At 49.5% G+C, this 27976-nt stretch overlaps 1 protein-coding gene across 4 annotated transcripts; it reads left to right on the plus strand.

The window, feature by feature from the left end:
* Positions 1-147: 147 nt before the first annotated feature.
* ATG4B (autophagy related 4B cysteine peptidase) lies at positions 148-27976 on the plus strand. 4 transcript variants are annotated; one of them, XM_059703888.1, is made up of 15 exons: positions 196-288; positions 2073-2172; positions 4083-4137; positions 9652-9753; positions 9904-9975; positions 11628-11726; positions 12093-12194; positions 12731-12803; positions 15251-15330; positions 22289-22482; positions 22982-23060; positions 23327-23472; positions 23909-23965; positions 24846-24939; positions 26442-27976. In XM_059703888.1, exons 2-15 carry the CDS (start codon positions 2146-2148, stop codon positions 26513-26515), a joined length of 1254 nt encoding a protein of 417 aa, XP_059559871.1. In that variant the 5' UTR covers positions 196-288; positions 2073-2145; the 3' UTR covers positions 26516-27976. The 4 variants fall into 4 exon arrangements, with proteins under 4 accessions (XP_059559873.1, XP_059559871.1, XP_059559872.1 ...); XM_059703889.1 differs by lacking the exon at positions 4083-4137; XM_059703890.1 differs by lacking the exons at positions 2073-2172; positions 4083-4137 and having other exon boundaries at positions 148-288.

Below are 27976 nucleotides of genomic sequence, written 5' to 3' on the forward strand. Positions count from 1 at the left end.
GCCCCGAGGCCTCTTTGCCCGCCTGCGCCTGCTTCCACCGCCCCGGTGGGTCGTTGCTGGGCTCCTCGGAGAGCGCGCCGGAGGCCGTCGTGGTGCCGAGCGCACGAGGAGGACGCTCCGTGCCGGACTCCTCCGTACGTCAAGATGGCAACCGGCGCACATCCGCGCGCACTTCCGGCCCCGCCCGCGCCCCGGATTGGCCCTGGCGGCGGCCCGTCGCGTCGCGCTGCGGACCCGTAGAACCGACGCGGTGTTCAGTCGGCGGCCGGAGAGGGAAGATGGACGCAGGTAAGGACCTGCTGGGGCGTTGGGGACCCGCGGACGGCGTTCTCCTGGCCCCTCGGCTGCTGGGGAGTCTCCCGGCGCGGCCTGGGCGCGCGGAGTTGGGTGGGCGGGGTGCGGCCCCGGGAGGAGCGGGCGGGGCGTCGTCGGTGGGGAGGCCGGCTGGGATCTGACAGCCCCGTGTTTGCGGGTCTCGGCGCTTCTCCAGCCTGCCCGCAGCGCCCGGTGACCGGCCTGGCAGGCCCAGGGCCGGCTCGGCCGAGAAGGGGCAGTGGGGCGCCCGGGGCGGGAGGGCGGGGTCGGGCATCGCTAGGGGCGCGGGCGGTGGTAGGTCCCGAAGCGGCGGTCGTGGGAAGCTGTTGCCTCTGCCCCGCTGGGAGTTACGAAGTGGAAACTCTTTAACTTCTGTAAAGTTATGTCGGTGGGCCGGAGGCAAGAAATATGCTCAGCACTCTCAGCGCACGCACCGTGTTTGGGTTTTTCATTTTTAAAGTAACCAATACACTACTTTTTCTGTGATTTAAAATGAAACTGGAGACATCTTTTACATCATAACTTCTCGGGGTCCTAATGCCAAGTCGGGTGGGAGGGTGTATGCGCACACGTCTGTGTGTGGGGTGTTCCCGCCTAGCCCGCTGTGCTTCTGCAGCTTAAATTTTGCTGGCAAGGCATTTTGTATCTTTGTCCAGGAGCCTTGAAAGCGTTTTTACCTGGACGCTCTTCTCCATTCCATAGTTTTAATTCTTTCACCCCTCACCCCCAATAAAGGAAGACTTTCATCTGGGTTAATTCCTCCTATCCCATGGTCTCTGCTTCGTTTTTCTTTTCCTGGCAGCTGTAACATATATTTACTGAAATCTCCGTTTGGAAACTGTAAAATAGACGTGTATTGCCAGTATTTCAATGATTTGTGGCATTTCCTCACTTAAATGGTGGGTGGCTGGAGGAAACAGTAGCCCCAACTCCCAAAGGAGCCTGTTAGCCACACATTTTTTGTCCAGTTCATTACAAAGGAAAAGGTACCAGACACTGTTGTACTATTAGCTGGGGCAAGGGGTAGAGAAGGAATAGAATTGTCCACTTTAAGTTACTGCTGCTCGATACGTAAAGTCAGTCATATGAGAGAGTTGGTTTAGGTGGAAAACAGTTTAATAGTCACGTTACCTGAAATGTGAAAGTCATCATGTTGAAGTTGGGAGTAACCACCCTGGCTGGGTATATCAGTTGGTTGGAGCATTGTCCCATATACCAAAAAAAAAAGGTTTCAATCCCCATTAGGGCAAGTGCCGGGGAGGGCGGGCAAGCTGTCAGTGTTTCTCTCTCACATCAATGTGTCTCTCTCTCCCTCCCTTCCTGTCTCTCTGAAATCAATAAACATATCCTCTAGTGAGGATTTGTTTTTTTAATTATAAACTTAGGAGTAGCCATGTGATGATACCCTAATGAGACACTCAAGGCTGCTTCAAAGCAGGAAAAGTGTTTGCCTTTGAAGGCCTGTGTTGATGCTGATAAAAACGTATGTGGCGGTTGTAGGGTGTGGTGGGGAGCTTTCTTCTGACCTGACGCTTACATCCTTTTAGGGGTGATTAATGGCCCACCTTCCTCTGATCCCTCTGTCCTCACAGAGTCTGCCTTCCTTAATCAAGTGTTCTGAGATTCTTACTTGTTTTCACAGTCATACATTCAGTAAACCACGTTTATTATTGTGCAGAAGGTTTGTGTTGGGCATTGTTCTAGGGTTAGAGAAGTGAAAAAAAATAGATGATAACCATGCTCTCCTCACATTCCAGACGTGACACCAGTGGCATGGGTCATGTGGAAGAGTGATGTGGGCCAAGCAGGGGGGTTGGAGTTGGAGCCAGGATGGCCAGGGAAGGTCTCACGGCAGAGGTAAGTTTGACCAAGACCCAGAAGCAGTGGAGAAGGAGGGGCAGGTGGCGTGCAAGGAGCAGCAAGTAGGCCAGTGTGCCCAGGGCACAGTGAGTGGGCTAAGAGAAACAGAAGCTGGAGGCAGAGAGGCGACTTGGGCTCCAGCATGGGGCCTCGCTGAGTCATGGTGAGGACTTGGGCATATGCTTATCCTGAAGGATATGGTGACACTCTGGAAGGTTTGAGGAGTAACCAGACTGGAGAAGACTCACTCTGGCTGCTCTGTTGAGACTGTGCTGCAGAGGGATAGAGCAGCAGCAGACAAGTTAGGAGGCTCTTGCAGTGGGCCAGGCAAGAGGTCTGGGAGTTTGGGTCAGGGTCGGGAGAGGAGGCTGAATTTTGGTGTGGAGATGAAGGTGGAGATGATACACCTTCTGTGTACAGATGGGCAGTGGTGAGGGGTGGTGATGGAGGGGAAGGAGTTAAGATGGTGACGAAGTGTATGTATGGCCTGAGCTCAGAAACTAGATGGGGAACACTTGGGGATATCCTGCCTGGTGGGGAACTCTTGGGAGTCAGTTTTGTACATGTTGACATGTACACGGGGTACCATCAGACATTTATATTGTGACGTCTGGGGAACATTGGATCCATGGGCCTGGAGCTGAGGGAGTAGACCTGGTCTAGAGGGACACGTGTGGAAGGCCACTTTGAGTGAGGTCACTGAGGGTTTGAGTGTGGGAGAAAAGAGGAGGAGCCAGGGAGGGGATGGCCCAGGGCTGCAGGTGCTTAGCGGTCCAGAAGGTACCAGGCTGACTGTCTTCTTCACTGAGCCTCCAGCACTGTCCATCAAAACGCACTCCTGGTTCAGGGAACGCCAGGCCCAGCATTTAAATGGCCACACTGGCCTGACTGGTGTGGCTCAGTAGTTGAGTGTCAACCCATGAGCTAAGAGGTCACAGTTCGATTCCTGGTCAGGGCACATGCCAGGGTTGCGGGTTCCATCCCCAATAGGGGGCGTGCAGGAGGAAGCTGATCATTGATTCTTATCATTGATGTTTCCGTCTCTGTCTCTCCCTCTCTCCCTTCCTCTCTCTGAAATCAATTTAAAAAAACAAAAACATAAATGGCTGCACTGTCCATTCTATGAAGACAGAGCAGTGTCTTATACTTGCATCTCCAGGACTTTATATTGTGTCTGGCATATACATGACTGGTAATTGAAGAAGAACAACTTGAATTAATAACTTGCACATTCCTGTGCTTTAAGAATTTCAGTTGTAGAGCTTGTGTATAGTACAGATCCGGTCTGTTGGTGTAAGGTGTCTGTGAGTGAGAAGGGCTGCTCACGGCAGAGCAGTGAGGTTAATGTGGACATTCTGTCCCCTGTGTTCACTGAGGCAGTGCTTTCCAGTTTCCTGGTGGTGCTAAAGTTCCTGGTTCTGTCCCATCCCTTCCCTTCCATTTCTTCTGTTCCCTCCTTCCCTCCCTCCCTGTATCCCTCCTTCCCTGTCTCCCTCCCTCCCTCATTTCATTCAGAACTGAACCACCAGCATCTTCATATAAAGTATTTGAGATTCAAAAAAACAAAACAAAACTACTTGCAAACATATTTTCTTAATTTGTTTCTAAAGGAGGGGAGACCCCTTCACTTGATTTTATTTATAACGGAGAATCTTTCAGAATACAGCAGTATTTTGGGGAAATATATTGGAAACATGATAAGCTCTCAAAGAAATCTAATGGTGAAATGTTTTGTGGTTTTCCCTGATTGAATCTGAATGACAATATGATTGGTCTAAGTGCAGAGAAGTTAGTTATATTCCTTGAGCACAATTCCCTAGTTTTCTATCCTATTAATTATATTAAATTGAAACTTTTTTCTAATGGAGCTACCATGCTGTTAAAGGGCTTTCTGCATCCTGTTCCAGGTGTGCTCAGGGATATCCCAGGAAAGATGTGGAAAATCAGGCGTCTGGGACCCAGGTGACCACATGGGGAAAGTACTTCTCAAAGGGCCTCTTTCATAAGATGGACGATGCTTCTCCATCTGGCTTCTCCTGCGTGCCATCTTATTTCAAATTAAAGTCAAAACGGGGAAGTCTGGAGACTGGCTTTTCTTTTCAAGGTTGGAGTCCTTTACACTTGGACGGTATGGGACTGCTTCATAAATAATATGACATTGTGTAGAAAGACAGGTGACACTATAATGCCGCTGAGAACTGAGATGAGGGGGCCATCTCGGGGAGGCAGGTGGCTGCTGGCGTGTCTGAGAGCAGAGTCATCATGAGTCCTGAAATAATACAATAGAAATGGAGGTGCTTAAAACCACTGCTGGGTGCTGTGCACCTGTCTGTGTTGTCCCCACTGAGTTGATGGCTTTGCCCCATTTCATGGCAAAGGAGACTGAGGCTTAGAGAAGTTAAGTCATGTGTCCCATAGCTAGCAAGTGGTCTCTGTTAAAAAACAAATGTTTAGCCCTAGTGGGTTTGACTCAGTGGATAGAGCGTTGGCCTATAGATTGAAGAATCCCGGGTTCGATTCCCGTCAAGGGCACATGCCTGGGTTGCAGGCTCAAACCCCAGTAGGGGGCGTGCAGGAGGCAGCCAATCAATGATTCTCTTTCATCATTGATGTTTCTATCTCTCTCTCCCTCTCCTTTCCTCTCTGAACTCAATAAAAATGTATTAAAAATCAAAAAACAAGACAAATATCCATATAAATTAGGAAGTTGAGCATTAGGAGTAAATGTTACTTGGAAAATTTCTCCTTTCTCCATTAGAAAATCTGATTTCAGAAGGTCCAGGACTTGGGGGTCTAGGTGCCTCTGTTGTGCTCTAGAGTGCCCGACCTGTGGCATTTCAGGCGTCAGGCAGGACAGGCTGGTCCTGTCCTCCAGCGCAAGTGAGAGAAGCAGAGCCACCATCAACGCCAGTTAAGATTTTCTGGTGGCTGCTCAAGGATGAGAAGTGCTTCACTTGCTTTTCTGGGTGAAATTGCTGCAGGTCCTGGGGCTCTTCACACTCATTTTCCAGGGTGGAAGCTTGCAGATAGTGGAACGAGCTTGTGCAGTGGCACAGACAGCTGGCTTCTGCTCCTGTCCTGTCTGTGAGGATAGTGTATTATCTGGATTCAGTGGTAATGAAGTAATTCACCTGCTTGGTGGGTTTCCTGTTTACATTGTATGAGGTGTTGCAGCTCAGTTTGGCCACAGGCTGTTATTTTTGTCTCATCCATTTCTGGGAGTCCCAGAGGGCCCACGTGGAGATGTGCTTACTGTTGCCCAGCACAGGTCATAGCTTTTCACTCTTATTCACTTGTTTTTCCTCACACGAGCCTTGAGGAAAACTCAGCTGTTCCATTTTACCAGGGAGAAAAACCATCGAGGCACAGGAAGGTCACTGACTGGTTAAGGTGTCCATGCTTCTGTCTGCACTGGGGGACCATGTTCAGCAGGTTCTGTCCTCCAGGGCACAGAGCCCTGATGGTCCCCGTCGTGAGGAAGGTACATGCAATGAGACACGTGAACGTCTAACTCTAGAGGCAGATGTGACACACATGTTCAACTGGGGGAGGATCAGAGGCCTGGGTGTTTGCATAGACAGGAGGAGCAGTGAATTGCAAGGGGTCGGGGATGGGACCCTCTTTAGGGACCCCACAGATATGGATGCTGTTGCTGAGTGGCTCCTGCTTAGCTGGTGGGAGCTGGGGTTGCCTCCTGGTAGTTTATTTCCTGCAAGGGCCTTGTCTCCTCACTGGCGTTTGGCAGTAAAGAATGTGAGGCTACACAACCCATAATTTTCTTAGTTATGGTAGGAAACTCGATGATGTGTTTTAATAAAACACCTCTCACTATCCTCTCTCTGAAGTTGGCTTCGTTGCCTATAAAGTTGCTCATAAACCTAAGAAATGTGCCTGCTTTGCATTTTGCTCCTACAGTGATGAAACCCCTCAACTTTAGAGCTGCCCCAGGCCTTGTCAACCCCCTTTCAGAAGGAGCCTTTTCCTTCCTTATCACTTTCTTCATATGGGAAGCTAGGTATCTGAGGAGTGTCTCTGTCTAGAGCAATGATGGCGAACCTATGATACGCGTGTCAAAGGTGACATGCGAACTCATTTTTTTGGTTGATCTTTCTTTGTTAAATGGCATTTAAATATATAAAATAAATATCAAAAATATGTCTTTGTTTTACTATGGTTGCAAATATCAAAAAATTTCTATATGTGACACAGCACCAAAGTTAAGTTAGGGTTTTTCAAAATGCTGACACGCCGAGCTCAAAAGGTTCGCCATCACTGGTCTAGAGTGATACTACAGACTCAGCGATAGCATCATGGTTCTTGCACATGTGCCACCATCCACAGTGGAGCTACTTGCCCAAAGTTTAGGAGATGCATTTTAGGAGATGAAAGCATCTTTAGTTAACAGCTGCTACCCTGGGAGGCCTCAAACATCAGTAGAATGTTCCAGCTCCAACAGAATGAGAATCAGACAGTCTATGGAAATCAGGTGTCATTGGCATCCTTTTTCCTAGAGAGTAAACTGTGGCTTTGAGTGTACATATCAATAAAGGCCTAGAGGTCACAGAAGACAGTGATTGCTAAAGATACAAAGGTGGGTTAGAGAGCAGAGACATGATGTGTTCAGCTCCTTGAGAAGATAGACTTTTCATTTATCCCAACTCAGTTTTTATAATTACATACAGATACAAATAATCTTATGCAAAAAAAAAAGGAGAAATAAACTTGACATTACATTATGCATTCCCATTACTAAGCAGCCTGGTTGACATTGACTGGATGCATGGACACAGGAGATATGTGAGAGCAGAGGAATGAGGCCCCAGCACCTACCTTCACACTGTGGCCCTCTGGGCAGCAGGGTTGGCTCTGAAAGCACAGGATTCCTGGCACTCTGAAAAGACAGAACTGGGTCTGGATTTGTGACAGTCTGGGAACTCTTTTTTTTTTTTTTTTTTTACTCCTCACCCACGGATATTTTTCCATTGATTTTTGGAGAGAGGGAAAGACAGAGAGAAATATCAATGTGAGAGAAACACATCAATTGGTTGCCTCCTGTACGAGCCCCGGCCAGGGCCAGGGAGGAGCCTGCAACCTACATACCTGCCCTTGACTGGAATCGAACCCAGGACCCTTCAGTCTGCAGACCGACGCTCTATCCCAGGGGTGGGCAAACTTTTTGACTCGAGGGCCACAATGGGTTCTTAAACTGGACCAGAAGGCCGGAACAAAAGCATGGATGGAGTGTTTGTGTGAACTAATATAAATTCAAAGTAAACATCATTACATAAAAGGGTATGGTCTTTTTTTTTTTTTAGTTTTATTCATTTAAAACAGGCTGGATCCGGCCCGTGGGCTGTAGTTTGCCCACGGCTGCTCTATCCACTGAGCCAAACTGGCTAGGGCCTGAGAACTCTTTATGTCACGCACATTGGCCTTCTGTGGCTATGTATCTGATGGCTCAGTGTGCTGCTTTCCTGGCCCTGTGGTGGGGACTTAGCTGCTCATCGGTTAGGTTCTGGTGTAGCAAAGTGCTTGCCTTTGAGCCTGCAGTTCTTTTTTTTTTAATTGATTTTAGAGAGAGGAAGAGAGAGAAACATCAATGATGGGAGAGAATCATCCCGCATGCCCCCTACTGGAGATTGACCCTGTAACCCAGGCATGTGCCCTGACTGGGAATCGAACTGTGACCTCCTGGTTCATAGGTCAATGCTTAACCACTGAGCCACACCGCCTGGGCAAGCTTGCAGTTCTTGTTCTTGTTGACACTGCCGACCTTGGAGCCCTTCTGTCTGAAGCCTCCTGAGCACCTCCTGGGAAGGGTCCGTTCCTCATTTTATGGTGAGGAAATTTCCACCCTAGAGGTCACATAAGTGCCCCAGGAACCTGCAGCCTGTGATTGTCTGGCCACTAGACACCAGAGCCAGCACTCTGGGGGTGGTGTGCAATAGAGAACGATGGCCGGGGTGCTGGTGTGAAAAGGCATACTCAGTAGGGCTGTGAGTTCATTATGGCATGCCTCAGAACAGTGAGACACAAGACACTGGTGGAGTTGTGACTTAGGGGACTGACCATCTTGTTGAGAAGAATAAGATGAGGAAGCCACAGGTGTGCTGTGGCCTCATTCAAGGGTCTGTGCAGAAAGACTTCTGGAAGGACAGTCATTTCTGGGTGTGAGGCTGCAGATGATTTTTTTTAACATTTAAAAAATTGATTTTAGAGAGAGGAAAGGAGGGGGTAAGAGAAACATCGGTGTGAGAGAAAAACATCAATCTGTTGCCTCCCACACACACCCAACCTGGGATCGAACCTGCAACCTAGGCATGTGCCCTAACTGGGAATTGAGCCTGTCACCTTCTGGTGTATGGAATGACTCTCCAACCAACTGAGTCACACTGGCTATGGCTACAGATGATTTCTTATAAATAGTATATGTTATTTTTACCAAAAAATGGAGCTATTGTCAAAAAAATAAAGATATAGGAAAAACTCACATAATATCATTGATTTCCCAAAGACTTCTGTGAAGTTGCAGGTGAGGGATGTGATGACTGGGCCCTGTGAGAGCTTGAGAGGCAGCAGGTGAGAGTTGTGTGTTCAGGGTTCTCTGCAAAGCAGCTGCAAAGATGGGACACCCGGAATACACTGCGCACACCTGGCATTGCAGGTATGGGGACCTGTGCGGAAGCAGAGTTTCCTCAGCCATGGTTCTGTGGACAGGAGGGACCCTGGGCCTGTCTTGTTTCTTGTGGAAGCAGCACAGAATAAGAAGGGGTTCAGGTCTTGTTAGCTCAGTAGGTAGAACCATGCTCTGCACACAGTGACCTCCTTAGGAAGTGGGGCATTGCCAGTGGAAGCTGGTGGTTGTGCCCATCTGGTATCATCATCAAAGTGAAAGCAGGCTCCAGGCCTTGATCTCCAGGCCTTTCGGCACCTAGGGCTTTAGGGGACTTCTCTCCACTTCTCTGGAGCCTAGTGTCCCACCCAGGAGTTTGCAGCCTGCTCCTCTACAGCTAACTGCTCCTCACCAAGAAATCTGCGGTGGACTGGAACTTCCAGTCGTCTGGGACGTGTGGCTCTGGTTTCTTGCCCCTGACGCATCTGCCTTCAGCATGGCTCCTTGGCACGTGCTCCCAGGTGACGTCTGCTGAGCCTGGGACGGCTATGAAAGCTTACTCTACCTTCTGGCCTCCCTTGCATACAAAGATAAATGTGTGGTTTCATTTTACTTTTGTCCTTTAGGTTTTAAACATTTTAAGTCTAAAACAAGTGTTTAAATCAGGAGGGTTTGTTTTGTTTTGTTTTGTTTTTACTTTCTCTCCCCTGGATCTGGCCCCAGTTGATCTCTCACCCTCGTTTCTGCAGGCACTGACTCTGGCTTTGAATCTGAAAGGCTCAGGAAGTGGGGTGGCAGGTCCCACCACCTCATCCCTACATGTCCCTGTACATCTGATCATTGTGTATCTTTGGTTTCAATAGCTACTCTGACCTATGACACTCTCCGATTTGCTGAGTTTGAAGATTTCCCGGAGACCTCGGAGCCTGTTTGGATATTGGGTAGAAAATACAGCGTTTTCACAGGTATGTGCTGTGTTGGAGCCCACTGTGCTTTTAATGCCCAGTCTCCAAATCCTTTTTGTGATAATAATAGTTATCTGCTAACTCTCTAACCTGTCTTAGTACTTACACCTCTGTGTGTGCGTGTGTTTTCTTCTTTTTAACATTCTTTAGAAAAGGACGAGATCTTATCTGATGTGGCGTCCAGACTCTGGTTTACATACAGGAAGAACTTCCCAGCCATTGGTAAGTACTGCCTGTCAAAATGTGTGGTGATGCAATGTGCATGTTTTAGAAGGAGAAAAACAGATTGATAAGTAGGTTGACTTGGATATCCTAGTACTTGTCACTTTGTGTTAATCCTTAGGCAACCCCAGGTTAGTGAGCTGGTGAGTCTTGCCCCAAGTTGTGGCAGAGCTAGATTCCAAACCTAGGGCTTCTGACGGTGGTTTCCAAACGTAAATCACCATTTGTTACTGGGGCTTAAAGTCAGGATAAGGAGTCCCAATCAGCAATGAAAACGGAGAAGACAGTGCACTGTGAAGGAGTGAATTCTGCAGAGGCTGTGGTTAGATTATATATTTGAGTCTTGTCCTGGGTCAGGGCTGTAGGTCCTGGCTGGAGGCCGTTGTTCTATACCCATCATCTTCTCTAGTACGTTCCACACGTAGTTGTGGGAGAGCTGAAGGGCAGTGTGGATGGGACATGTTTTCCCATGACACTAAAGTATGTTTCATTAAAAATGATTCTTCATCATTGTGCCCTGGAGGCGGACAAAAGTTGGGGACCAGCTTGGCCTGGTTTTTGCCAGTCAGAAGACCTGAGACCAGAGGTTTGGTGCCAGGAGGCTACACCTCCTCAATGCGTAGTCTTGATTCGGTTCCTCTCCAAGATGTGGCTTCTTCTGTTCTTCAGAAGTGAGGTGGGCGTAAAATAGCCACAATGCTTGACATTGGGACACTGAAATGTGGGGAAATGAGACCATTGTCCCCATAGGTTAATACTTAATGATGTGATTTGTCAGGTGCACTCTGTTCTGGTTGCACACCTGCCCTGAGGCTGTTTTGCTCAGCCCTGGTTGCAGGAGGCGCAGTTGCCCACTTGCCAGTTGAGGCATGCTGTATGGAGAGTGCTGTTCTGCAGATCAGATGTCTGAACACAGGGAAAGAGGACAGGCTAGAGAGGAGCCTTGTGCTGTTTGACACAGTCATTGAGGAGGAGGTGGGCTGTCCAGGTTCTAAAGGCCAGTGTGGTGTTTCCTCCCTTTGCCCCTTGGACATAGCTTGTTGGTATGGGAGGTGGAGTGGGGAGTGACAGGTACCATGCTGAGTACCTTCTCTGATCGCACCAAGAGGTGGGCTTTGTCCCTGTGTGCCTGGGCAGGGTTCATGAGGCTCAGAGGTGAGACTGCAGCCCACATGGTCTGGCTCCAGAGTCTGATTGTTTAGTGCCAGCCATCCAGGCCTTGCTGATGGTTAGGACACCAGGGCATTTCCTGTATGTCCAGGTCTGTCTCACTGTACGTGATACCACATGCCCAATGTCAGAATCTGCGCACCAGACTCTGCGCAGACGGGACGTGGATGGGCCCAAGGCACACATATCTTCAGGGCTGACTCTGAAACCTGTCCCCTCCCAGCACCGACCACCTTCCTATTCCGCTGTCTACTGTCTGGGTACTGATGACTCATGGGCACAGTGTCTCCATGTTTTCCAGACATTTGTCCTCTGTGACTTTTCACATATTTTGCCCCTTTGAGAGGGTTGTTAGGACATTTCGCTCCTCAGCAGTGGGTCCTCGGCATGACCACCTGCTAGGTTGTGTGTTGCCGAGATGGTGCTGACACCTGCAGTGTAGAGTGACCTGACTGGAGTCTGCTCTCTCTGCGCCACCACAGGGGGGACCGGCCCCACCTCGGACACGGGCTGGGGCTGCATGCTCCGCTGTGGACAGATGATCTTCGCCCAGGCCCTACTGTGCCGGCACTTAGGCCGAGGTGAGTCACGCTGGGGACAATGATGTTCTCGGGAAGCCAGGACTATGGGTGCAGTTGTGTAAACACAGATGAGGATTCAGGGGCTTCTTCAGTAATGATCCACTGGCTTTCATTGATTTTTTAAAAGTGACTGTAAAGAATGCTGATAAATGTTTGTCTTCAGAAATTCTCTTTAAACCCCTGAAACCATTGTTTTCTGTGTGGATTTGTGTTGATGGGTTGGCATTTTTGGAATCTTGGAAAGGGCTTTTAACTTGATCACAGTTCAAAGCAGTTTGGATACCATCTGTGTCTTCAGTGTTGCATAACGTAAAGGCTTCTTTCTCACATTTGGTAAAACTGCACTTCTGCACCTGTCTCCACTAGATTGGAGGTGGACACAGCGGAAGAGGCAGCCGGACAGCTACTTCCACGTCCTCAACGCATTCATCGACAGGAAAGACAGTTACTACTCTATCCACCAGATAGGTGGGTGGGAGCAGGGTGCCCATGTCTTGGCTGTTTAGCTAAGCAGTGAGTCTCGGGGTTCTCAAGAGCTTTGTTGTATTGTGATGTGTATGGCGTGAGGCTTGTCACCACCGTGGGCTCCTGGGCTAGGCTGCTCGTCACAGCATCTCTGAAAATTAGATTCAGTGAGGGAGTCTGAATGCTCCTGTGTTTTAAGTAAGTCCAACTTCTGAGCATCATGTTCTCAGTGTAGAAGGAAGTAAAAATACAGCTTTGAATTCAGTGGGTCATTTCACTTCTTAATCCTACTCCTCATTGAAGGACTGGAATCCTGGCTCATAGTGAAGGACAAACCTTGAGACAGCGTTTATCCGTTTTGGATGAAGCGCCCTGGTGTCCGTCAGCTCATGCTGGAGGCAGGTTTGGGCGTGCCTGTCCAGGCTTCCTGTTAAGTGTTCCTCAGCCACATGACTCCAGGACCAGCCTCTTCTAAGAGGTGGGGGAGGGATATTGATGGTTGATACGTGTGTGTCACTAATCAGATCTGTTTCCTGCAGCGCAAATGGGAGTTGGCGAGGGCAAGTCTATTGGCCAGTGGTACGGGCCCAACACAGTCGCCCAGGTTCTCAAGTATGTACCAAGCTCCATCCCTCCCATATCTTTGGGGAACATGGCATGCATAGATGTACCTGGGGTGTTCAGACTCTCCTGAGGCCTGTTGCTAAAGGACATAAGGGGTCTCTTACTCTTCAAAGCCTTAAGGAGGGTCCTCAGAGGTGACCATCCACGTGGTCTTGAATTGGAATTTTGTTTTCTAACGGAATGAATACCTTCATCCAGGTTGCACCCACTAGTGTGGGCCTTTTTGTGTGTCTAGTGGTGGATCCAGCCATCACAGTGGTCTGATGGTCAGGGAAGTTGGAACTGATCGGGAATGACAATACTGTGGTGAGAAGGCGGCCCTCCATACAGGCTCTGTGGGGCTCTTCCTCTGTTCTGACTGTCTCCCCCCTTCTCTGAAACCTGTTTCCAGCCTTGGCCTTCCCTCTCCCCGCTGCCTCGCTGTCTGCCCCTCTGCTCCCTACCCCCATGGGAGGCTCCCACAGGCGCCCCCATGTGACTTCCTGGAATTGCCCTTCTCTTCCCTCCACGTGGTGGATGACTGCCGTCTCAACCCAGCTGTCCTCGGCAGGTTTCTTGGGATCCTCCAGGACACTTTCTTCTCTTACATTTCCAACTTCCAGCTGGTCCCCAAGCCTGACACTGTCTCTCCATCTCCTTATCCCGGCCCCTGGATTACTTAGCCCTCCCACATGTCCTTTAAAGTCCCGGGCCCAGTGCTGCATGCCTTGAAAGTGTAGTTTGTTTGCATGGTTGGCCTGCGTGGTCTGTGTGAGCGCTTCCTGTCTTATACTACTCACTGACACTTTCCTCCCCACTGCTGCCTTGAAACACCCCAGTCGAGGTCACCATCAACCTGTCATGTCTGAAGGCTGAGTTTCTGCTCCTACTCAGCCATCAGCAAGCAACCCTTGGCTCAGGCACTTGCTGTCTTTGGAAATCCAGGCCACAGAGCCATTTTCTTTGGTCCTTCTGTTCCTCTGCCGCCTCAGAATCTGTTGCTGGCCCTCCCAACCTGTAAGCCCTGCAGGCCTTGTCTCACGACTGTGGCTGCTTCTCTGTACTGTCCATGCCCAGCTTTAGCTGTTGTCTGCTCATACTCAACTCCCAGAGTCACATCCCCCAGTGCTAATCTGTCCTATCAGGATTTTCACTCAGCATCGTAGATGTCCAAGTGGCATGTTGAACCCTAAGCTGAACCTTCCCCTACCCTGCCTGCTTCTCCTTCACTGAGGGCAGCCCCTCCTTCCTGGCACTCAGGCCAGACACTGGGATTATACTTGGCTCTTCTTTCTCAAGACACCCATCCAGTGTGTCCTAACTGACCAGTGTGTCTCGCTTCACTGTCCTCACTCTGGTCCAAGCCCCGGCTCTTGCCTCCTTGTTAGTCTGTCTTCTCTTTGCCATTCTGGAGTCTCTTTTCAAATAACAGCAGAAGTCATCTTCACATTCATAAGTCAGCCACTCTTCCCTCTTCTGCTCAGCACACCCCGGGCTTCCCAGTGAATGCAGGAAGGCTGCAGGTGCAGGCCTGGCTGCCCTGTGCTCCTCCCTGGCACATGGCACCTTTTGCTTCTCAGAGGGACACACCACCTCAGGCTCTTTGCACGTGCTGTGCCCTTTGCATCAGGGCCTTCCTGCACTACACTGGTTATGCCCCTCCTGCCCCTGCTTTGTTCTTTAGGGCACTTACTACCTCATAGGATTACGTATTTCTTGCTGCCCCCTCCCCCCGTGTCAGCCTCTCTAGGGGCTTTGTCTGTCACATGTCATTGCATCCTCAGCACAGCTCCTGGCCCTCAGCACAGGAGCGAGGTGGCTGGTGCAGCACTGCAGGTGCTCTGTTGGAATCCTATCTGGCCTTTCCCCCAAGAGGGGCTCCGTGTGGACAGCCCAGTGCCCCAACCCTCCCTCCGTGTCCCCAGACCCATTAGGTCCTCTCACATGGGAGCCCACCTCCACTGCACTTGAGAGTAAGTCAGATGCCTCCACACCCCCATATACTTCTGGTGGCAGTGTGCCTTTCTTCCAGAGCCAGGATCCTGTGGCCACCACTCCTCAGTCATTTATAACCGGGAACCTCAGCTCAGCACATCTGGGGTGGAATTGAAGGGAGCAGAGTGAAGTGGGGCTGGCAAAGCCTGCGGTATCTGACTCCTGGTTCATGATCTGGTTCCCACCTCCACATGCCAACTAGGCCAGGACATGACATCACCAAGAGGCTCCTGTGCAGGAACTTCCTCTCTGCAAAGGGCAGCTGGGGGTCATGGGAGGGAGCACTGGATCCTGGGAGGAAGAAACAGGTTCCAGCTTCAGCTTTATTCCCACCTGTGGCACTGACATCTCTGAGCCTTGGTTTTTCTCCTGTGAGAAACGCTGTTCCCTTGGTATCCTGCACGGCTGAACCATCTTTGAATTGTGAAAGCTTATTGGCGTGTCCTCCCCCTTTCTGATAGGAAACTTGCTATCTTCGACACATGGAGCGCCCTGGCTGTCCACATAGCAATGGACAACACGGTGGTGATGGAGGACATCAGTAAGTGACAACAAAGCAGGGTTGGGACTGACGGGACTCGGGGAGCAGCAGCTGAGCACTTATTCCTCCCGGGCTCACGGGCCTCGCCTGAGGGCAGTGACTATGAGTCCTGCACAACAGCTGGACACCCTAAACAGAGGCCAGGGGACCCCAGGTTTCCTTACAGAGAAGACCAGGCTAAGGGGTAGGGTCTGGATTCTCTCCAGAGCTGGGTTACTTAGGACCCCCATGGTTTTTGTGCAATGGAGGCGTGCTGGGTTGAGCTGCATTTGTGCAGGTGTTCATGTGCATAATGCACCGCCAAGGAAGGCAGGAACAACTGATTTTCTAACCCCACCCTCTCAGGCCGAGATGTAACACAAAGCAGAGACATAGCTCTGCCCCTTTCTGGAAGGATCCTCCGGAATTGAGCACACACAAGTTTGGTCTAGAGCAGAATGAGGTCTCAGTTTGGCAAATAGCCTGTCATGAGCGAGTTTTGACTTCGCGGTTTACATTTTATTATGCACCCAAGCTGATAGAGCTGTTTTATTTAGTGCCTACTTAAGTTTTTACTCAGCAGCACTGATTCCCAATGAATTTCCCAAAGCAGCCTCAACCCCAATTTTATTGACGTTCCACATGTAGATTGTTGCCTTGAATCCAATTTTATGGAAGAGAGAGCACTTTGAGCTACATCCTTGCAAGTATGCAGATTTGAAGGTCGACGTGGATGTTTAGAAGCAGGTCTTGTACACATGACTGCCGGTCTAGAGCATGGCCACAAGTGTCCCTGTCGGCTCACAGGGGTATTGCTTCCCCGCCAGGCAGTGGGTCCATTCGGGGACACTGTCAACATAGGATTGGGAAGCCGGGGATGTGACTTATTAATAAAAAGCAACACTGGTTTCTGCAGCTCTGAACCCTCTGGTAGATACCTCATCCCTTAACAGTTCTGTTCCTCTGAGAGGGGATTAACTTGGAACCACAGCAGAAGGGTGTATAGTTCTTCCTCTTGCCTTTTCTCCATATTCCATTTCCTGAAATTTTTATGGTACATAGAAAACTTAGGAAATGTGCAAAGAAGGGGGAAAATCACTTGATTTTACCTTTCAGAAATAGCTCATGTTGACATGTAAACATAGTTGGTTCCAGTGTGTGTGTTTTTTGTTTTTCCAAAAGAAAATACATAGGATCTTAAGCATTTTCTCAGCAAATCAGAAAGTGGAGAAACAGTGCCCAGTTATAATTCTTACTGTCTGGCTGCTCAATTCTCCGTTACACCTTAATTTCTTTTTGGGGGGATTGTTCTTTACCCTCCTCAGTTGTCTGGCGCAGTCACTGGTCCAACCACTGGCTTCAGACTACAGACTGGTTGCTCCAGGGCAGTGGCCAGGAAGAGATAGGGGGCAAGTGGCTTTCCAGAACCTCCATCTATCTTGAGTGGGGGTGATGCTGGTGAGGGCCCTCTCCAGTCTCTTCTGGGAGTCTTGGTCATTCAGAGCAGCCAAGCTGGAACTGAGATGAGACGTGAACCCGGGCTCATCCCAGGAGCTTGTGGATCTGGTTCTGGGGAGGGTCTGACCTGCATTGTTAACAGGCTCTCAAGTGGGATGTGTGTGGCCACCTGGCCAAGATCAGGGCCTAGTCTCACTGCATCGTCCTTCCCTTCCTCGGATCAGGAGTTATGGGTGCACATCACAGGAACAAGTGGAGGATGTGTGCCCATATTTAGGAAGAAGAGCACCAGAACACAACCAGCAACAACACTGGGACTGAACACAGTGTAGTGAGGTGTGGGGTGAGGGGTGAGGGGAGGTGATGTGATTCTAAATGGCTCATCCTGATTCCTTTGAGCTTTGAGAGCCTAGGCTTCATGGAGACAGGTCAGCTGCTTTCCTGGTGCGCTGCTGAGTTACCTAGGGCAGCAGGCTGGGGAGGAAGGCTTGGGTTCAGCAAAGCAGAAAGTGGAGAAACAGTGCCCAGTTTCTAAGAAAAGCCTGTTGATGTCAGAAATCTCATAAGTCCCTTTCCGGTGATAGAGGTTGCTTACAACGTTCCTGCTCAGATTTTATGGGAAACGTGCCAGGTTAGAGGACACTTCATTCCTTAGATTTCCCTGCCCACCCACCCACCCCCTAAGGGCCCGCTAGGACGTCCAGAACAGGCCCTGACCGTGTTTAATGTTGATAAGAGTCACACCTTTGTAAGCACAGTGGACTGTGGGAAGTCATGGAACTGAGGGAGAAATAGATTGGAAAAGATAACCTGGCAGTAAGTACAGGTGACATGGATGAAAACCGATTAATACAAGAATAATCAGAAAAGCTGTGGGGCAAATAATCCGATGGCAGAAGTAGAAATAGAGCAAAATAGAAATAATCGTGTGGGTTGGAATGGCAGGAGAGAAGGACAGGGTGAGAGTAAAGGAATTGGAGCTGGAAGAAGAGTTGAGCCTTTAGCCTGGCTGGTGTGGCTCAGCAGTTGATTGTTGACCCAGGAATCAAGAAATTGCTGGTTCGATTCCCTGTCATGGCACATGCCCGGGTTGCAGGCTTGATCCCTTGTAGGGGGTGTGCAGGAGGCAGCCAGTTGATGATATTCTTCTCTCATCGATGTTTCTATTTCTCTATCCCTCTCCCTTCTTCTCTCTAAAAATCAATACATATTTTAATGAAAGAGTTGAGCCTTTAGAGTTAACCTTAAATTTTTAAAATCAAGAATGTATAAAATATGCATGTGTCTGGTGACATTTCCAAATTGCAAAAATGAAGAGAAACTTGTATAAGCATCCAAATAATAATAATAATAATAATACTGAGAAGAAAGGCTGTTCACTGGTACTACAGCCTCATCTTCCTGCCACCAAACACCAGAAAAATGTTCAGAATTCTGAAAGACCTGGGTTCAGGAGGTCGGGAAGGCAAATAATATTGCTTAGTAGTTGTCATTGATCAAAAGACAAAAAACAGGACATAAAAAGCTTTAAAAAATGTTAGGAGAGCTCTAGAAAATTACAAATGGGTTGCTGGGACAAAGGAAAACCCATTTATTAACAGGACACTTGTGACGTAACAGGCCACAGGCAGGCTCTTGAGTCCCAGGGTGCAGCTGTGACAGGTCCTGCCCCATCCTGAGCCAATTCATATGTCTGGTGTTCTGGTAATAGAAATCAAGTCAACAAGAGAATGTTCTCATCACAAAGTATAGTCTCGAACGCAGGGAAGCAAAACTTATGTCAACAAAGAGACCATGACAGGTCAAATAAGTAAAAACTAAGTTACACAAAACCAGCATAACACAGAGTATAATAGATGTGTGCCAAAGACTAGGTTCTGGTAGCAGAGTGTACCTCTTTTAAACATTTGTATAAACTAATGAAGCATAAATAGGAAAAAAGACAGAACTCTGCTACCTCGAAGTTTAAACCTCTGTCTTAGCTTTTGGGTCAAAAGAAGTCAAGTTAACAGACTACATAGCAGAATTTGACTTTTACTGAATTCTGCACCTTCATACTGGTGATCAGAGAGTAAAAAGTGAAAATGAAGTTGGAAAAGAACAAAATTGTCAGAAGAAACCCCCAAAGAGTGGTATGATGACACCAAATACAGAGATTGATGATTTTAAGGGAGAAATGATAGAACTAATAACTTCCTGAACTGGCCCTTTCAAAAACATGCAGATCACCAGACAACTACTGCAGGGGGAGGGAAAGAAATCAGGAGATCTCTGCTTAGAAATTAGAAGGTAAGATACACTGGTTCTGATGTGTGGGTTTTCACCTACCCACCAAGCAATTTGATACCAACTGAGTGTCCTACAATTCATCCCAGTTCTGACACCATCTACCTGGAGATGGTGTCAGACCCCATGAGTTAAGGCCTCAGTCCTACACGATTGCATCCTGTCCGCCCTCCTCCCCCACTTCAGATGCCAATATCAAGTCCAGGTGTCACCTGTGCTTCTGACCAATGCTATAGATTGGAGGTTCCCACCACCCCCTCGGGTTGGATTATTTGTTGCAGCAGCTCACAAAACTCAAGATGTTACAGATCACGAGTTTATTCTAAAGGATATGAATCAAGAACAGCAAGATGGAGGAGCTTCCCTGCCCTCTCCAGGTGCCACTCCTAGCATCTCTACTGGTCCACCAACCCAGAACCTCTCTGAACCCCCTCCTGGGATTTATGGAGGCTGCATTACACAGATGAGATGGATGAAGTCTGCCCATTGCTGATGGAGCTCCCTTGGCTCCTCAGGAAAGTTCAGCCTTTAATCTGGGTTGGTTCCTGTGGCAGCCCCCACCCTTGGAACCTCACAAGTCTTGTTAACATAACAAAACATCTGTTCCTTCTAGTCACTTAGGAAATTCCTCAGGTCAGAGCTCTTTTCCTGCAGTAAGATGTAGACCTAGTATATATTTCTTATAAATCACAGTATCACAGAAAGATTAGTCAGAGATAAAGAAGAAAGATAAAATCGCACTCCCAGTCTTCTTTTTCCAACCATTCACTTTGAGATTCCAGTCCTCTGCTAGTAGGTACTACACAGATGAGCTGCTGCTTCCCAACTGCTGGCCTCACTGTCACCCTCTGGAACCTCCTGTGATCCAGGAGCCAGGCCGTTTCATTCTCCTTTAATCCAGAAAGTCCTCTTTTTTGGTTTTTCCTGGTTCTTCACAGCATTGATGTTTTTGAAGAACCCAGGTCAGCTCAGTAGAATGTCCCTCACTCCATCTATTGTTTTCTCACTGTTACATTTGGACTAAACATCTACCAGGGGTGGGCAACCTTTTTGTGAGTGCGTGCCAAAACCAGCAAAATCTCTGATTTAAAATTCTTCTGCATGCTAACCCTAATTTTTTGAGAACATGTTATGCCTACTTGATATCTCTTAAGGTGTACGTATATGAAGAACCTTGAAGAAATAATAAATTTCATTCGAGTGACAAAAACACAATATATGATGATGAAAAATACATTTATTTTTTAATGTATACATGTACACTGATAGTCCAACAGAAAACTTTATGACTCTGATATTATCAGTGGGACTTTTGCTGCTGCATCACTGATGACAGATTTTACATCAGGTTTATATTTCGTGACCTTCAGAGATATGCACGAGCTACTACTTTCATCTGTCAGGCTACTCCTATTACGAGACGTAACAAAATTCATCACTGAGAACAAAGATTCACAAGCGTATGTGGATGAAAACATGGAGAGTAACGCTCTTGCAAAGTTTTTTAAACAAAAAATTTTCTGGAATGGCATTCCAAGTCCTCAATAGTTCGTTTTCAACACTATTGAAATTGCTCTTCCCCTCTCTCATCAATCCATGTCTATGGTCTTTAAGATAACTTGTTATGTAAAATTATTTATTTATCTAAGATGCACCTACACTGAATTTATCTGAAAAAGAAAAAAGTCGATATTAAGAAAAAAGTTGTAAATGGAAGATTATAAGAGAGGGTTTTGCGTGCCAGCAAAAGTTAACTGGTGTGCCATGTTTGGCACGCGTGCCAGGGGTTGCTCACCATTGATCTAGACGAAGAGCACTACCTGATGGCTGTGTCCCAGCATCACAGCTGGAGGTTGCTCCTGGTCAGTGATGCTTCCTGGGTCACGTGGTGAGGGCAATCTCTCTCTCTGTGACTAATGGGTGGTCTGAGGAATAATACATGGTGTCTGCATGGGGATCTCTCTAAGGCAACCCTTTCTCCCAAGTTGGTTGGCATTCTTGTGAAGAGCCCTCTTTTCTTTCCTCCACCATCTCCTTATTTACATTTGAAAAACTTTTTTAGGGTCAGTACATTCATGGATTGTTTTTTAATTCAATGTGTTGTCCATTTTGGATATTAGTCATTGTCCCAGATTTGGCTGGTGGGCATCCCTGCAGGTGGTTCTGTCTTCTGTTGGTTCCTGCCATTTTCATTGTTCAGCAACCCCTTTCTAGCATTAACCAGATCCTGGTTCCTTTCAGCAGGAAAGATATTTAAAAACTAGACTGAGTGCTGGGTGTGCTCAAGGCCACTGGAGTGTCTGTTTCTTTTTGTTGTTAATACTCGATATATTTTCATTGACTTTTTAGAGAGTGGAAGGGAGCAGGAGAGACAGAGAGAAACATCAATGTTAGAGAGACACGTCAATTGATTGCCTCCCGCAGCGTGACAGGTTGTTGGGGTTTGAGCCTGCAACTGAGGTACATGTCTTTGACCAGGAATCGAAACCAGGACCCTTCAGTTTGTGGGCCAGTGCTCTATCTGCTGAGCCAAACTGGCTAGGAAATTCCAAAAATTGGAGCTCTGTGCCTGCAGGCTGGAGTTTCTGTCTCTTCTTGACACCAAACCCCCTAGTTCTGTTGGTTGGCAAACCGCGGCTCGTGAGCCACATGCGGCTCTTTGGCCCCTTGAGTGTGGCTCTTCCACAAAATACCATGTGCGGGCGCGCACGGACAGTGCAGTTGAAACTTCGTGGCCCATGTGCAGAAGTCGGTGTTTTGTGGAAGAGCCACACCCAAGGGGCCAAAGAGCCGCATGTGGCTCGCGAGCTGTGATTTGCCGACCACTGCCCTTGTTCATGTTGAAAATTGCCCAGTGCACTTAGAAGTTGCCTAAACATTTAAAAGGAGAGCAGTTCCTTAGTGTTCTTGCTGGGGGTGGGGTCACAGGTGTTTGGGGACTTGGTCAGTGCTCCATTGGCCAGGCTGGTGGCTACATGGTGCCTGTTTAAGGGTGGCTCTCAAAGGTGCACACACGTGTTCCTGCACTATTTTCTGTGCATGCTTTATTTCACAATAAAAATGTTTAATTGAACACATAGAAAATGTTTGGTTCTTTTTTCTCTGTGTACAGCAGGGTTGGTCTTACGCTTTATTTCTCAAGTTTGAGTTGTGTTTCATATACCATTTATGTACCTGTTTCTTTTGAGTGCAGTTGTACCTACTTAGCCCATAAGAGCACATCTCCATTTTTCAGGAAGGTTATGCAGGAGCAGCCTTCCATGTGCGGAGGCCACTGCATTTCCTGCAGACTCTGAAGGGCACTGTAATGGACTCCCTGTGGGAGCCGAGGTCACCAACAGGCCATCCCTGTGGCGACCCCTGGTGCTTCTCATCCCCCTGCGCCTGGGCCTCACAGACATCAATGAGGCCTACGTGGAGACACTGAAGGTGGGTCTGTGCTGGGTCTGTCCTCTCACTGGCCAGTGGGAGAATTGAAATACTGTTTTGCATTAAAACCCTTCCGTGTCACCATCTTGGCCCCATCCTCCAGCCCTCTGACCACCCTGTGGACTCCTGACCTCTACCTGGGCAGTTTGGGCTGCCCTTCCCACTGGCCCCTGCGCTCTTCCCTAGCCTTGCTCCTCCTGCTGACTTGGTGGTTCCAGTGGCCTCCTGTCTCCACCCAGCCTTGGTATGCAGGCCGCCTCTACGTGCCTGTGTGCCCTTTTTGACACCCGCTGACTCTTGCCTAACCCTCCTGCCACGGCCCGCACGTCCACCTTCCTCAAGCCCATCCCCTGCACAGAGCCCCTGAGCCCACAGCACGTGTTTCTTCAACTGTTTCCTAAGCTCTTGGGGGTTCATTCTCCTCCTTGGGCCTCTTGTTCAGGGGTGCAGGCCTCCTGCTTGCACCTGCTCAGCAGTCCACCTTTCCTCCCTCCTGCAGGGCTGTTTCATGATGCCTCAGTCCCTGGGAGTGATTGGAGGGAAGCCCAACAGTGCCCACTACTTCATCGGCTATGTGGGTGAGTGGGGAGTCCCACGTGATGCCCCAGTTGGCCGGAAGATGAGGGGCAGTGATCTTCAGGGCAGCCCTGTGGAACAATGCTGGCCCCCCACACCTAGAGGTGGCTTGACCCAGGGCCACCAGTAGAAAAGCAGCATGTCCCCACCCCATCTACGTGCTGTCTTTCCCAACCTGGCTTGTCCAGGTGACGGTTGTGGTGTGGCAGGTCTGAAACAGGACCCCCGTTGACACCCCCTCTGCTGACTTTCATGTCGTCTTGCCCAGGTGAGGAGCTCATCTACTTGGACCCCCACACGACACAGCCAGCTGTGGAGTTTACTGACAGCTTCTTGATCCCAGATGAAAGTTTCCACTGCCAGCACCCCCCGAGCAGAATGAGCATCGGGGAGCTAGACCCATCCATTGCTGTGGTACGTTCCCCACTCTATCCCATTGTCCCCTGTGAATGTGGGAGCTTATGGGCACTTGGGCCCTGCATGGCCTTTGCTGCTGAGCTACTTAGGAGATGCAGGTTGAGGCCAAGTCTCAAACCCACCAACCTAGCCCCTGTTCAGGGGCACAGGGGAAGAGACCTGTGTGCTCTGCCATGTAATTATACCTGCTTCATTCTAAGGCCTTAAAAAACACCATGATCTGGGACAGTCAGGGCAGAGGGCAAAGGGTCGAGCCGAGGACGGAGACTATGGAGAGGGGCAGAGGCTGGAGAAGTGAGGATGGTGGGAGGTGCCCCAAGGTCCCTGCAGTGGCACTGGGAATGGAAATCTGGCCTCTTAGGTCACTCTGTGGCCAAGTTCAACATGGTGTCCACTTATGCTGCTTTCTGCTTACCACTGTTTTTCCTTTCAGGGTTTTTTCTGTAAGACTGAGGATGACTTTAATGACTGGTGCCAGCAAGTAAAAAAGGTTGGTAGCGCATGGTGGGTGTGGCTCAGTGGTTAAGCGTCATCCTGTGAACTAGGAGGTCACAGTTTAATTCCTGGTCAGGATACATGCCTGGGTTTCGGACTCAGTCCCCAGTGGGGGCGTGCAGGAGGCAGCTGATCAATGATTTTCTCTCATCATTGATACTTCTCTCCTTCTCCCTTCCTCTCTGAAATAAACAAACGTGTGTGTGTGTGTGTGTGTGTGTGTGTGTATTTTTATTTTTTAAAAATATATTTTATTGATTTTTTACAGAGAGGAAGAGAGAGGGATAGAAAGTTAGAAACATTGATCAGCTGCCTCCTGCACACCTTCTTCTGGGGATGTGCCTGCAACCAAAGTACATGCCCTTGTCCAGAATCGAACCTGGGACCTTTCAGTCCGCAAGCCGACGCTCTGTTCACTGAGCCAAACCGGTTAGGGCATACATTTTTAAAGGGGATTGGTAGCAACTCTGCTATCTGAGTGGACGGGTCTCTGGCTCGGCACCTGCTTCCCCACTTGTTCCTCCACACGGGCACCACTGTGAAATGTCCTGTGGCCCTTATATGGTTGCTGCTTCTGGCATCGTCTCATTGTGATTAGAGGATGTGGGGACTTGACATTGTTCAGGAACTTTAGAATGGAGTTTCTAGTTCTCAGCCTCATGCTGATAGGGTGGTGGGAGATATGGTTTTTGTCTCCAGGGCTGTTTCCATAGGATGGGGTAGGCAAGCACCTTGTTGGATTCCCATCTCTACCCAGGGTTAAGAGCCTCAGTCTGCTCTTGTCAGTGTTTCCCTGATCACAGTAGTGATTGGGGAGCTGAGGGGAGATACTGTGCCCCTGTAGGCTGCCTCTAATGGCTGTGTCTTGCTAACAGCTGTCACTGCTTGGAGGTGCCCTGCCCATGTTTGAGCTGGTGGAGCAGCAGCCTTCCCACCTGGCCTGCCCTGATGTCCTGAACCTGTCCTTAGGTGAGTCCGAGACCGCAGGGCCACATCTCAGGTGGAAGTGGGTGCTGCCTATTTTGTTGCTCAGGTGTGTTCTGTGTGATGCTTCTGTCTTCCCCTCCTAGCTTTTCCCCAGATCCCATTACTTTTGACCTTCAAGATTTGTGTGGGCCCTGGCCAGGCAGTTCAGTTAGTTAGAGCATCGATGTTCATGGTTGCGTGTTTGATCCTCCCCAGTCAGGGCACATATAAGAATCAACCAATGAATGCATAAATAAGTGGAACAACAAATCAATCAGTCTATCTTTTAAAAAAATCAATAAAAAGATTTGTATGAACAGTAGAGGGGGTGGGTAAGGGCAGAGGGTGGGGTGGGAACCGGGTGGAGGGGAGCTATGGGGGGAAAAAAGAGGAACAACTGTAATAATTTGAATAAAGATTTAATTAAAAAAAAGATTTGTATGAACCCCAGATGCAGTCACTTGGTGATTTATATGTGCAACAAGGGATCAGGGACACTGCTGAGTATCCCCCTCCTCTCGCCCTGAGTGTAGCAGCAGCAGTCTGACCCTCATCTTTACCCCACGTGAAGTCATCTAGCCCTGTGCACATGGATCTGGGAGTGTTCCTCACAGGTTCTGGGTTCTGTACGATCCAAAATATGCTGGGCTTTTTGTAATGTCATGAGCTCTCCATGCAATCCACTGTGTGAGTCAGTCCTGCTCTGGCAGGCTTTGCATCCCACTACTCCATAATTCTGTGCCCAAAGGCCTTCTCCCTCGAACAGACCCTCAACTCCCTCCAAGTGTACTGAGCATATGGCACACAGAAAACGGAGACTTGGCATTGAGGCTGTGAGCACATCCAGTTCACACCTCCGTCTGTACCCGGGAAGACCAATGTGAGGACCATGATGAGCCTGTGGAACTGTGTATTGAAAGTCACTGAGGACAAAGATGATGGAGCCCACTGTCCCATTTCTGTGAAGATCACTGAGGAGGAGGATGGAGCCAGCTGACCCCTGTCTCTGTGAAGATCACTGAGGAGGAGGATGGAGCCTGCTGCCTGACAGAAACCACAGTGGGGTCAGGGTGCTGGCATTGAGACTCAGGACAGGTGCCCCGTCTGTCCCAGATGGTACAGGGTTGGCACTCCTCTTGGGACTGGTGGCCCTCGCCTTCAGCCCCTCGCCCTCAGCCCCGTCATGTGCCCCTAGGCTCTGGTGAGCGATGTGTCTGCTCCTTTTGGTAAGTTTCTGGCATCTCTTTCCTGCTTCCATCCCTGCCAGTGAGGCCCCTGGCCAACTCAGACCTGAAGGCTGCACCTCTGCTGGCAAGAGTCCTGATGTCCTCTTGCCGCCTACCACCCTGAGCAAGCACCCTTGCCTGTTGGCCACAGGGCCAGGCCTAGCTCCAGCACAAGCAAGCCAGCAGGTGTGGTTGATGCACACCTAGCTGTTTGTCTCATCCCCACATTCAGAGTAACCCATGCAGGTGTCTGATGGGGTTTTGTCTTATTTCTTCTAGATTCTTCTGACGTAGAGCGACTGGAAAGATTCTTTGACTCAGAAGATGAGGACTTCGAAATCTTGTCCCTTTGAAAATCCTAAATTCGGGGGATATCTCTACTGGCCCTTGCTGGGGTGCCTTTGAGAGCCCAGCTTGGCCTCAGGGCGCTTGGTGCCACCGCATTTCATCCATCCTGCCCACCTGCCCACCGCCCATGTCCTGGCCGCCTCTGCCCTCGACGGGGGACTGCATTATGCTCAAGGCCTCACTGCAGGAATGGGACTGCTCGGACCAGATACTTGGGGCTGCTGGAGAGAACCAGGAATTGCAGGGAGCAGAGCAGCGGCGGGGCTTGAATGTTCACGTCACCTTCGTCCTGCTTCCTTCAGGCTCTCAGTTCTAGGTTTTTGCAATTAAAGTCCTGTTTGAAGTTACTCAACACAGACATGCATTTCTGTTGGGCCTGTTCTGAGTCCAAGAAGACTGGAGACCAAATGAGAAGTGGCCCTGGGACTAAGCCTGCAAGCCCTCCACCTGCAGCCCTCCCATGGCTCTACCAGGCTGCCTAGTGGGAGACAGGAAGGAGTGACGACCTGGCATCTCTTGGCTTTGCAGAGAGAAATAGCAGAGAGGTGGGGCATGGTGCAAACCAGAGACCACCATGCGTGTGACTTGCCAGGAAAGAGCTACAAGTAGAGCCCAAGTGGACTCACTTTCCTCACCTTTTGGTTCCAGCATTTTGAGACGCCCACGTGCTGCTGCTTACTTGTTGCACTGGCTTTCCCTGGGTGGGCCGTGGGTGGTGGGTGAGTGGGGAGCTGCCTTGGTCTGTGATCCTTGGGCCCATGCGGGACATGGGGGCACGGCAAGCCTGGCAGGCAGAGGCTAAGGGCACCACAAAACTGCCCTCCTGGTACCGAAGCTTCAGATGGTTTGGGGCCAAAGGGTGAAACCCTGCTCATGGTGCAAGATAGGCACCCCATCGCTCATCGCGTCACTTGGAGACATTTCCAGGTCCTTCTCAGCACTGACTGACAGCACCTGCAGCCCTGAACCCTGGTTGGGCCCAGAGAGCATGGCTTCCATGCAGGCTTCGAGTCCTGAAGAGTAGCCTCCGTGAGACCTTCGAACAGGCACCTGGGGAGCTCAGGGAGGTGGCGCCTTCTTCCCGGGGGTCTTCCTTGCAGAGCCCCTCCTCCCTCGGCATCTGTAGTTGGGACCACGGGCGGGGGCCCACCTGATGGCAGAGAGCACCCAGCCCCTGAGTGTCGCCGACCTAAGTTAATTTGCTCTTGTCTCTCCCTCCTCCAGGGAAGGAGGAAGGCTGGGCGGTCTCCATTCCTTCTGCTGCATCTTGGAAATGTGCCACCCTGCCTGCTGGGCCAGGGAGTCTTACTGCAGCCCCCGTGTGGTGCAGACGGTGGAAGTGGGTGACAGCCTGGCCAAAGGGGAGCTTTGTCTTAGTGATTTGAAAGGATTACTGAAGAGAGTGTTGTCCATTCTTAGTAGTTTGCAGTTCTTCATCGCAAATAACAGTTTCAGTAGAAAACAAA

The sequence above is a fragment of the Myotis daubentonii genome, chromosome 7, assembly GCF_963259705.1.
Source record: "Myotis daubentonii chromosome 7, mMyoDau2.1, whole genome shotgun sequence".
NCBI lineage: Eukaryota > Metazoa > Chordata > Mammalia > Chiroptera > Vespertilionidae > Myotis > Myotis daubentonii.